We start from the raw sequence: 11,792 nt of genomic DNA, 5'->3' as shown, positions 1-11,792 counted from the left end.
ACAACTTAAGGGCCAACACAAGTAATAACACAAGAAATAGGAAAGAATAGTGTAAACTACTAATAAGATACGTTAGCCCCCAAGCTAACGGGTCTGATCCTTTAGCCGAGCGGTTAGTGACGTCACTTTGTGGTGCAGTACATTTCGTATCGAATCCCGCACCGGGCAACAAAATAACCTGCTGCAACATTTTCAACATGTCCATAAATAATGCAAGACACACAAATAAAAAGTAGCAGCAAGAAAAAAAAACACCCCCGACATATTTCCGGTTTCATTTTAAAGAAGTGATGAATTTTCCCTTTTAAACGTGTTTCGGTGTCGCGCAAATACGAGCCCATTACAGCAGCGGGCTACAGACACTCTAAATGAACCCAGGCGGAACCACGGCTTTCATTCAGTCAACCTTTACCCGTCATTTTTTAACATTTCAATTTAGTTAATTTTTTATCCGTCATGTTTTTTTTTTAAATGTTAATTTAGTTAACCTTTACCCGTAAATAAAACCGCCAGCGCGTATCAGAGGCGGTCATTTACATATACGGACCGCCTCACTGCGGTGCATGCTGGGAGAAGAGCCAGTCGACGTCGGACATGACGTAGCACATTACGTCAGACATGGCGCTGAGCGGCGTTGAGACGGTGCAGGCCTGGTTCTTCCACGCTCTCCAGGCGGGGCTGATGGGGCTGTTGGGGCTGCTGAAGCTCCTCTTGCCCCGGCGCGCCTCCACCGGGAGGAGGCTGAGCCCCGCCACGGAGCCGCTCCTCCTCACGTCCGCCACCGGACTGGCCCGCAAGATTCGACGGAGAGAGGTTAGCCGATATGCATGACACCAGTACCGCGTAGCGCTATAGACAGATAGATAGACAGATAGATAGGTAGATAGATAGATAGATACGTAGGTAGGTAAGTAGGTAGGTAAGTAGGTAAGTAGGTAGACAGACAGACAGACAGACAGACAGGTAGGTAGGTAGATAGATAGATAGGTAGGTAGACAGACAGACAGACAGACAGACAGACAGACAGGTAGGTAGATAGGTAGGTAGGTAGATAGATAGATAGATAGATAGATAGATAGATAGATAGGTGGATAGATAGATAGATAGACAGACAGGTAGGTAGGTAGGTAGGTAGGTAGATAGATAGATAGATAGATAGATAGATAGATAGATAGATAGATAGAGATGTAAACGGAAACAACTTCATGGACATAGAGTCAAACATATACAGACACAAACATAACTAGACAGATATAGAGATAGAGAGAGAGAGAGAGAGAGATAGAGAGAGAGGTGCCTCGTCTGTTGAATGCTCTCACCACCTGTCAGCTCCACTGTCACTTTTCAAAAAAACCTTCATTTTTAAAAGGTTTGTTTTTTTTAACCACTTTTGTTTTATGCGTTTTGTTTCCGTTCATCTTGGTACACCCTTTTGTCTTAACACGGTGCCTCAACTTCTTATGCGCTGTTGTATTTGGTTTGTTTTATGCACCTGAGCACTGTGTAGTATGTTGAATTTTTAACGAATAGTGCATTACAAGTGTTATCACCGTAGACAGACACACTGATAGTTGATTACTGAGGAAAGTACCACAGCCTGCACATCAACATAGGTATAGATACATGCATCCTATGTATAGACATTATACCTGTATACTTCCATGCAGCTAGACAGGTACTACCACATTCTACATACACACATAGACAAGGACTATCAGTAGGGTGCTTTGTTTAACGACACAACTTCTACTAAATCAGGCTATAAAACTGTCTCTGTGACCGGATGGGAGAAAAGTGGGGAATATGTCAAGGAGCCCAGGTCCGAGTGCTGTTCACCTGTTGGTCCAGATGTAAAACCTCCTGAGTGGAGGCTGACATAAGTGGACCAACAAGTGAATGTAATGAGCTAGCTGACAGAATAGAAGACCGGCAGTACTTGGCGGTACCTGAGGACCTTATCGCGGACCACCGTTATATCGGATATTGTTTTTACATTATAATTGTTTAGTGGTTGATTGGTGATAAACCCCATGTTATATGTTGGGTAGTGTACTGGAAACCTGTCTTGCGACCTTGTTTTACTGGTTTTAAAGCGGTGGTCTTTGTGCAGGTGTCCAGTGTGGAAGTGGTGCAGGCTTACATTGACAGAATACAGGAGGTCAACCCTTTACTAAATGCTGTGGTCAAAGACAGGCAAGTATCAGTGTCCTATTTAAAGCATTTTGCTTTAAATACCCATACCCATAATGCTCTCTTGTTATTCACGACGTTTGCCAAATACCGTTATATATGTGTATTATCAAATACTGTCTATGCTGTCTTCAGGAGGGCCGATGCTTCTCTTATCTAGTCCCAGAATGGTGGCATGAAATCTGATCTTTCATCAGAGTTGCAGGTTCACTTAATTCAATAAAGACTTTACTTAATTAAAGTCTAGCTCAGTCCAGAGGTGGTCTTTAAGTAGGATACTCGCATCACTACTGGTGATGTACCTGTTTTGTTTTGTTTTGTTGTTTTTTTTGTTATTCAAATTTTTATTATTTTCCAGAAACATGAAACAAAACAAGACAGAACAGAAAAACCGGGTACGGGGACGGAGGGGGGTTCGCGTGCTTGCATGGTGATGTGGACGGTGTTTCATGTGATAGCAAATGCTACGGCAGGTCAATGGGTCAGAGGTGAATCCAGGTACTTCCTCATAATGTCCCGTTGACCTCCCAGACCTTTGTCAGAGTCCTTTGGCAAACAGGCAGCTTGCTCCACGCTTATCAAGTCCAGTCGCTGTGTGCTGGAAAACAGACCAGCTTGCATTCCTCAGAGGCTTGGCTGAGCGACGGCCAGAAGACTGAAGGGATATTCTCCAGTCTCACCCGGCCTGTTGTGCATGTTTATCTGCTGACTGCTGACTCATTTGGGTAAAAGCATCTGCTAAATGAGTAAATGTGAACATGTTTCTACAGACTTGGGTCTGACCGGCGTGTAACTCAGTCATATGGTAATTTCAACATCCAGTCTCGGTCATCACGGCCTGGCGTGATCTTTCTTTTCTGGCCGTTCCCTTTTCGACGCCCCAAACACTCCTTTTGATTTCTTTCCCGTCCCTCCTCGTCCTTGATGTTAACCAGCTCCGTCCTCCCCCTGCTGCGGAGGTTATCGAAGGCAACTCGGGATCAAGGGTTGCCGTTTCGAAACCCTGATAAAAATATTGCAGAACAGCCCTCGATCAAGACAGTTAAACCTTAACGGGACCAGCGAGGTTTCCCAGCGGCCGACACTAGTGTACACTTGTGGTTTCCTGGACAGCCTGGATGTGTTGATGTGTGTAAAGCCTGTGAGGGCAATTTGTTGCTTACTTTTAGCAGGGCAGGAGTGGTGTTAAAAGTGCCTCTTCTTCGTAAATATAGTAAGAGCCTGACAGCAGAGGAATGTGTGAAAGCCCTTTGAGTGTCATGGGAAGCGGTCCTGGAGGGTCCTGGCAGAAGGTGAGGACAAAGGGAGGTGACCTCTTGGAACAATATGCAAGTTCTGTTACCCACCAGGGTGACAATTCACCGAGATAAGTTATCTCCTCCAAGACAGGAGGAGGGAGAGACTCTGGGTACACATCCTTGTGATCAAAGCAGTGGGTATTGTTCTGCTGCGTGGTGTGAAGATGGGGCGCTCGAGACCGGGGCACGTACTCAAGCGTCTGATCTTGTGCATCTATTAAATTCATGTGACAATACTGTAAGAAAAAATTTTTGGGGGGATTTTCTCCCCAATTGTCCAATTACCCCACTCTTCTGAGCTGTCCAGTCACTGCTCCACCCCCTCTGCTGATCCGGGGAGGGCTGCAGACTACCACATGCCTCCTCCCATACATGTGGAGTCTCCGGCCGCTTCTTTTCACCTGACAGTGAGGAGTTTCACCAGGGGGGCGTAGCACATGGGAGCTCTGGGGGGAATAGCCTGGGAATACGCTATTCCCCCCCCGGTTGCTCCTTCCTCCTGAACAGAGGAGGCGCTAGTGCAGCAACCAGGACACATACCCACATCCGGCTTCCCACTCCGACCAAGCCGGAGGTAACACGGGGATTCGAACTGGCGATACCCGTGTTGGTAGGCAACGGAATAGACCACTACGCTACCCGGACGCCCCCTACTGTAAGAGATGTTTGTCTCGCTCCTCATTCAATGTCAGAGCGGAATTAAATAATTGCCATGACAAAGACATGAAGGCCTTAGATGCCGGGTCTGCTTGGTCTGCTCCACTGGTCTCACAAATACATCGACTCTCCAGCCTCAACCTCCACATCTCTGACCAGCTGGCAGTCACCGCAGTCTTTCTGCCTCTCTTGCCAGTCTGCCTCCCCTTCCCCGCCGTCTGATAACCCCTCCGATCTTGTCAAGTGTCGTAATGACACACTCTCCTCCTGTCTTGATCAGCTGGCCGCCATCAAAACCGAAGGAGTCTCATTGACACACTCAGCTCCGTTATACTCCTGAACTCCATCAAATTAAATCCCGTATGAGTCATCACATCCAGAACTGAGTATTGCAACATCATTCTCTCTGGCTCGTCATCAAAGTCCTAAACGAACTCCAGTACATTCAGAACTTTGCTGCCCCCCCTGCTCAACCAAACCCGTTCCCGTCCTCCAGAACCTCCACTGACTCCCTGTCAGTGGAGGTTGTAAGTGGAGGCAGCGACAACGACACATACCCCCCCCTAGACATGGCCAATTGTGTCTGTAGGGACGCCCGACCAAACCGCAGGTAACACAGGGATTCAAACCTGCGAGCCCTGTGTTGGTAGGCAACGAAATAGACTGCCACGCCACCCAGATGCCCCAATTTGACCTTTGAATGTTGCCACAAGGGACGTTTCAGGCAAGACGTCCTTCCTCAGCGTGTATTCTGGCACAGTTCGGTCACGAGACACAGGTGGTGTTAATATAGGCAATCCCAACCGGCACAACGTACACATCCCACCCAGTACGGGGAGCCACAAATATATCCACGACAGAGTCTGATAATGTAAGCTAGCGAAACGTTTAAAAGAAAAAACAAAACAGATCTGTTCGCTTCATAAAAAACAAGCAAGTGAAATCTCTTCATTCGTCCCGCGGGACGAATGAAGAGATAATAATATGCTTCCCTCACACTGTGGTCATGGCGACTTAACGTGTCTGGCAACCCATGATTTATCGTCGTGATTGTGAATAGAGCACTTATGTTCACAGATGCTAGTTTGAAACTCTTGTTTTGTTTTCCCAACATCATATGAATTACAGGGGCATTTGAACAGATAAACCACGGTTGGTATCACATGTGGTTCTGCCCCCGACCTTGACGTCGACACCAGACTTCGGATGAGGGAACTGATTACCGTTAATCATAGAATAACAGCGTACACAATTGTATACACCGTTATTTTCCTGACCCTGTACCTCCGCTCCCTCTTCCACCTCTTCAGGTTTGCTGCTGCACTCCAGGAGGCGGCTCAAGTGGACAAGCTGGTCGAGGAGGAGACCGGAGGGGAGGAGGTGCTGGAAGATCGACTGCCTTTACTGGGCGTCCCACTGTCGGTCAAAGAGGCTTTCGGCCTTCAGGGTAATACGACCTGCAAGCTAACCTACAGCCCGCAAACTGCTAACGCCAGTACTTCCCCTTTGGTCACATTGGTACACCAGTTTGCCAATCGTGACTTCCGTTTGTAAGTGTGCAGTTCATGACTTTATTTCATTATTCAACCCTGTGTGTCCCAGGTATGCCCCACACCACAGGTCTGATCTCCAGAGAGGGGGTGATAGCCACAGCGGATGCCCCGCCGGTGGCACTTCTCAAGAGGGCGGGCGCCATTCCCCTGGGCGTCACCAACAGCAGCGAGCTGTGTATGTGGTCCGAGTCCCACAACCACCTTTACGGCATCACCAATAACCCGTACGACCTGGACAGGATACCAGGAGGCAGCTCAGGTTTGCAGCTGTTGGTCCATCTATTAGTTATTCGGCCAGATAATTTAATTAGCGTCTTTAAAGGGAATCAATCACCGTTTTAATGTGATCTATTAAGAGAAGTGCTCAACTGCGGTTGGAGGATGATGATGATATGATCTATATATATAATTTTCCCACACAATGCGGTGATACCAGGAAGTAAGTTTTCTCACTTTTCCACACAGTTTCAGCAGCATTTCAGAGACACATTGAAGACTACTCAGTATTATGGCTTTAACATATATAAATATATATATATATATATATATAGCGAGAGAGAGAGAGAGAGAGAGAGAATATTTGAAGTCTTGATTCAAAGAAGGTTGAATCAGTTCATCTGGACACGTGTATTGACAGAAACGTTTCATCACTCATCTAAGAGACCTCTTTAGTCTCAACTGACTGCAGGTATCCCCACCCTTGTGAACAATACAGTGGCATAACAACCAAAATCAACGACCAGTTTCATATGCAAATATGGGCGTGACCATTAACTACAGTTACACTGGCCATGAGGATTCTGGGAATGTGGCAATCACAGTATTGTAAGACGGTGATGAACCAACTGTCGTTATGCGACTGTATTGTACTGTATTGCTTGTAAGGGTGGGGTACCTGCAGTCAGTTGAGACTGAACAGGTCACGTAGATGAGTGATGAAACGTTTCTGTCAATACACGTTGTGCCCAGATGAACTGATTCAACCTTCTTTGATTGTCTTACCTGGATTATTGAGCACGCATAAAGACATAAAGTCCTGATTTTTTCCCTTTAAGGTTAGCCGGAATATTTTTGGAATTCAGGATGAGAACTGTTCAGTCTTAGCTGTAGTTTTTTTTATCGTCTAACTTGTCCTGTATTGACAGATGTCAGTCAGCAGCTAAAATGTCAGTTCTCCCTCTTTATCACGGTGTCTCTCCATCTTTTCTCTCCTCCGTCTCCCAGGTGGGGAGGGGAGTATATTGGGAGGAGCAGGTTCAGTCATCGGAGTGGGCTCGGACATTGGGGGCAGCATCCGTATGCCCTGTTTCTTCAACGGTATCTTTGGCCATAAAACAACACCAGGTAAGAGGGGCCCCGGTGGACTCAGGGTAGCAGCATCTTATAAAGAACTGAGTATTGAAAGAGGGTGGATGGAAATGTAAACCTGGAAAAGTCAAAGGGAACGTGGCACAATCAGCAGCATATGAGAGCCATGTCAAGTTAAAAGCTGAGAATATATGAGATGCGAGGGAACAGGCGTGGCGTGCCAGTGCCGCAGATATTACAACACTGGAACAGTAAGAACACGGGTGAATCCAAATCATATTTATTGCCAAGTAGTTCAAGAACATACAAGGAATTTGATTTGGTATGTTGGTGTAAGAGAGGAAAACTAACAGCAACAGTAAGGTAAAAGTTAAAAGAATAATAAAATTAAAATATAAATACAAGACAAAATAAAAATAGGTAAAATGATGTAGAAACACCGGGAGTATGACAAGTCTTTTGAATAAGAAGTTATTTACAGAATGAGAAGTTGTAGAACAAGAGTTATTTATAGGATAGTGTGGCTTTATATGCAGTGTCCATGTACAGAGGGCCCAGTAGGGCAGATAGATATATATATTGCACTATGTTGTTGTGTCGTGTGGGGAGAGGGTCAAAGGGGGTGGGGGGCAGTGTCAGTGTCAGTGGCTGTCTGGGGGCTTATCAGAAAAGCCTACTGCTGTGGGGAGGAAGCTGTTCTTGGGGCGCATCTTTCTGGTTTTTAGACCTTAACCTTTTGCCAGAGGGGGGTGTTTTGAAGAGACCATGACCTGGGTGAGAAGGATCGACTATGATCTTTCCTGCTCGTCTCAGTGTCCTTGAGGCTTACAGGTCCTTGAGAGCTGGCAGGTTGCAGCCAATCACCCTCTCAGCTGAGCGAATGATATGCTGCAGTCTGCCCTTGTCCTTGGCAGTGGCAGCAGTATACCAGATAGTGATGGAGGAGGTGAGGGTGGACTCAATGATGGCAGTGTAAAAATGCACCATCATTGGCTTTGGCAGGGTGTACTTCTTCTGCTGCCGCAAGAAGTACAACTTCTGCTGTGCCTTCTTTATGAGGGAGCTGATGTTCAGTTCCCTCTTGAGGTCTTGGGTGATGATGGTGCCCAGGAAGCGGAAGAATACCACAGTATCAACAGGGGAGCCGCACAGGGCGATGGGGGCGGGTGTGTGTGTTCTTTCTGAAGTTCACCACCACCTCCACTGTCGTTAGAGCGTTGAGCTCCAAGTTGTTTTGGTTGCACCAGGACACCAGATGGTCAATCTCCCACCTGTAGGCAGATTCATCCCGATCAGAGATGAGCCTAATGAGGATGGTGTCATCAGCAAACTTCAGGAACTTGATGTAACATCATGAAGACTATGATGCAACTTTGATGAATAACACAAAAAGATGTATGAAATGACATGACGTTAAAGTGCTCCTAAATTCACACTGCACCATGATTCAGACACAACAGAAAAACACTCAGCGTGGCATGCCGTGTGTGATTTGCTTAACAGAATGTACTCATTAAACAGCCCTGACAATCAGTCACTCAGAGAGAGAGAGAGAGAGAGAGAGAGAGAGAGAGAGAGAGAATTGTCCCTCTGTGGTATTCTTCAACATGGAAGGAGGGCGTCCTCGCCTAAAACTAGCAGCTATTTATTGAAATCGTATTGGTAACTCGCCAAATTGCACCAACAACTCAATTTAGTTGCGGTGGTTATGAAATCAACTGATAAAACTGATAAGTCATATCTAACTCATAATTTTCATTGCCATTTTATCATTTAGCATGAGATATTCTCTTCACATGAACTGATAAATACTTGGGGGCAGATCAAACATGTAACTTTACAAAATGTGATATACCTGCTTATCTATAATGAACTTTACTAGTTTAGTATTGATCTTAGGAGGACACGATGCCCCAGAAGATAATGAATTCAAGTACTTAGGATCGACAGTACAGACAGACGGCGGTGGTAAGAAGCAACTAATAACACACGTTAGCCCCCAGCTAACGGGTCTGAGACTTTAGCCGAGCGGTTAGTGACGTCGCCTTGTGGTGCAGTACACACCCCGTATCGAATCCCGCACCGGGCAAGAAAATAACCGGTTACATTCTTTCTCCTCTGTTCAGCTTTTCTCTGCTGAACTCTAAAGAACCTACGTCTGTAAATAATCCGCGATATTTGATGCGAATATTTACCTTTTCGTGCCCCTCGCCTGTGAGAGTTACGTGGGACAGCCGTTGGTTCGTGTGAAACGCTTCAGTCATGGCGACGCTGGTCGTGCCAGCGTGTCTGTAGCATTTTTGATGTTAGCTTAGCATTCATGCTAATCGCTAGTTGACTGTACTAGCTAATGAATGACGATTTAGTGTTCGTTACTGTGAGAGCAAGAGGCACACAGATTATAAGTGGGGATTTGTATTTTTATTTCTGTATTTGTCTCACGGTGCCTTTGACAGTAAACATCCGGACTCTACCTGCCGTCCTCCGGATGTTTATAGCGCGTATGCAGTCACGTGATTCTGGTGACGCGCGAGATTCAGACGGAGGGCAGGAAGTGAAAAGCGGAATGGATGAGAGATGGAGCTAGTTTAGCCCGAACTGTGGCTAGTTTAGACCAGTGGTTCTCAACCTTTTTGGGGTCCTGGACCCCCTGCGTATTTTTGATCTACCCTGAGGACCCCTCCACCTGATCTTGGGGGAGGGGGGTTGCAATTTGATAGAAACAGTAGAAACTGCATTTTAAATTGCATTATAGCATTTATTCACTCTTTGGGGCAAAAATAAGAGCTTTCAGTTGTAACTTAGATATAGTTAACAAAACAGAATTCTTATGCAGTAACTTTCAGATATATGTAAAAAAACAGAATTCTTATGCAGTAACTTTCAGATATATGTAACAACACAGAATATGTATTCAGTAACTTTCAGATATATGTAACAACATAATTTTTATGCAGTAACTTTTAACAATGCAAACGGGAGCGAGATCTCTTATTAAAATACAATAAATTACACTTGTGAAACAGCTGTAGTTAGAGAAAAAAGTCCTGTCACCCTTTATAGTTTAGGTAGATAAAGGTCTCAGTCACATTTGAGTAAAATAATCCTATTTCTATAAATGTCATAGGATCTTTTTTTTTTAAGATATTTTATTTTCACGGACCCCTTGCAATTACACCACGGACCACTAGGGGTCCACGGACCCCCGGTTGAGAACCACTGGTTTAGACGATATCACGAGAGAGGGAAGAAACAGGAAGTAAGATATGTTGGACATGATCCTTACGTTATGAAGAGTGACGTCACGCGCGTTATCCGACTCCGCTCCTCCTGACCGGAGGTGACGGTTCGCACGCCATTTTTTTCCGGCGTTTTCGGTCAGTTTCTTGCATTTCTATCCCCTCATGAACAACAACTTTTGGTACCCAATAAAAACTCCTTGTGGTTTCTCAGTTAATGACGCCAAACATAGGCATTTCGAAAGTTTGTGATAACGCTTCCTGTGTAGAAAATCACTTCCTGCCCTCCGTCCGTAGTTCGTGACGTCATATGTAAACAACATCGAGGAAGCTGTTCAGTTAGCTGCCAAGCTAGCAATCGTCTACGTCAGTGTTTCTCAACCGGGGGTCCGCGGACCCCTAGTGGTCCGTGGTGTAATTGCAAGGGGTCCGTGAAAATAAAATATCTTTAAAAAAAAGATCCTATGACATTTATAGAAATAGGATTATTTTACTCAAATGTGACAGAGACCTTTATCTACCTATCCCCCAAGATCAGGTGGAGGGGTCCTCGGGGTAGATCAAAAATACGCAGGGGGTCCAGGACCCCAAAAAGGTTGAGAACCACTGGTCTACGTTCTAGTAAGGGCAGAATAGATAGTAAGTGCTAAACAGTAGGTAGTACTGCTAATGTGAAGCATATTCTATTAGTATGCAGCGGAGTATTCACACAATTTGAGAGAGAGAAAGAGAAAGGGGGTAAATTAACATAGGTGATGCTCATTGGCAAGAAAAGCTACTCATCCTGTTACAAATAGAAACTACTACTAGTTTCGGCTGCTCCCGTTAGGGGGCGCCACAGCGGATCATCCTTTTCCATCTCTTCCTGTCCTCTGCATCTTCCTCTGTCACACCAGCCACCTGCATGTCCTCCCTCACCACGTCCATAAACCTCCTCCTTGGCCTCCTCTTTTCATCTTCCCTGGCAGCTCCATATTCAGTATCCTTCTCCCAGTATACCCAGCATCTCTCCTCCACACATGTCCAAACCATCTCAGTCTTGTCTCTCTTGCTTTGTCTCCAAACCTACGCAAATACAAAAGATAAATCCAAAAATGTCATAAAATGTCTTAAGTACTCAAGGGTTGTACATATTTCAGGAACATTATCCAGATGTGCTATTTTTGTGTGCTTTTACAGGGCTGGTGTCAAACGAGAACCAGTATCCTCCGGCCTCCGGGAGACAAGAGGACTACATCAGTACGGGGCCCATGTGTCGCTACGCTGAGGACCTGGTGCCCATGCTCCGCATCATGGCTGGGACCAACGCCCCCATGTAGGGCATGGCTGTCTGGGCCTGCCGCCTGTTTTCTGTTTGATTTTTGTCTACATCCATTACACCCATACCAACCCAGAGTTTATTTACTCAGCATGTGGGGTTTTTTTTTAAATTAGAATAGGATTCAACAATATTTTGGACTCTTTTTGCACACGGGTTTCTCGTCCCTTGCTGCTTGAGGTCTACAAACTGCTGGCTGTAAAAGGGTGAAATGTCTTATTTGAATGAC

At 45.6% G+C, this 11,792-nt stretch overlaps 1 protein-coding gene across 1 annotated transcript in view; it reads left to right on the top strand.

Annotated features, from left to right (window-relative positions):
* The first annotated feature begins 618 nt into the window (after positions 1-618).
* The window catches only part of faah2b (fatty acid amide hydrolase 2b), a 15,763-nt gene continuing 4,589 nt past the window's right edge, over positions 619-11,792 (top strand). The window contains exons 1-6 of the mRNA XM_056300413.1: positions 619-813; positions 2,111-2,193; positions 5,456-5,592; positions 5,748-5,957; positions 6,923-7,042; positions 11,425-11,560. Of these exons, the coding sequence (XP_056156388.1) occupies positions 619-813; positions 2,111-2,193; positions 5,456-5,592; positions 5,748-5,957; positions 6,923-7,042; positions 11,425-11,560 (881 nt within the window). The remainder of the gene's footprint in view (positions 814-2,110; positions 2,194-5,455; positions 5,593-5,747; positions 5,958-6,922; positions 7,043-11,424; positions 11,561-11,792) is intronic.

This window comes from Lampris incognitus, chromosome 20, assembly GCF_029633865.1.
Source record: "Lampris incognitus isolate fLamInc1 chromosome 20, fLamInc1.hap2, whole genome shotgun sequence".
In the NCBI taxonomy this organism is placed as follows: domain Eukaryota; kingdom Metazoa; phylum Chordata; class Actinopteri; order Lampriformes; family Lampridae; genus Lampris; species Lampris incognitus.
This window is presented reverse-complemented; position numbering and strand designations above follow the sequence as displayed.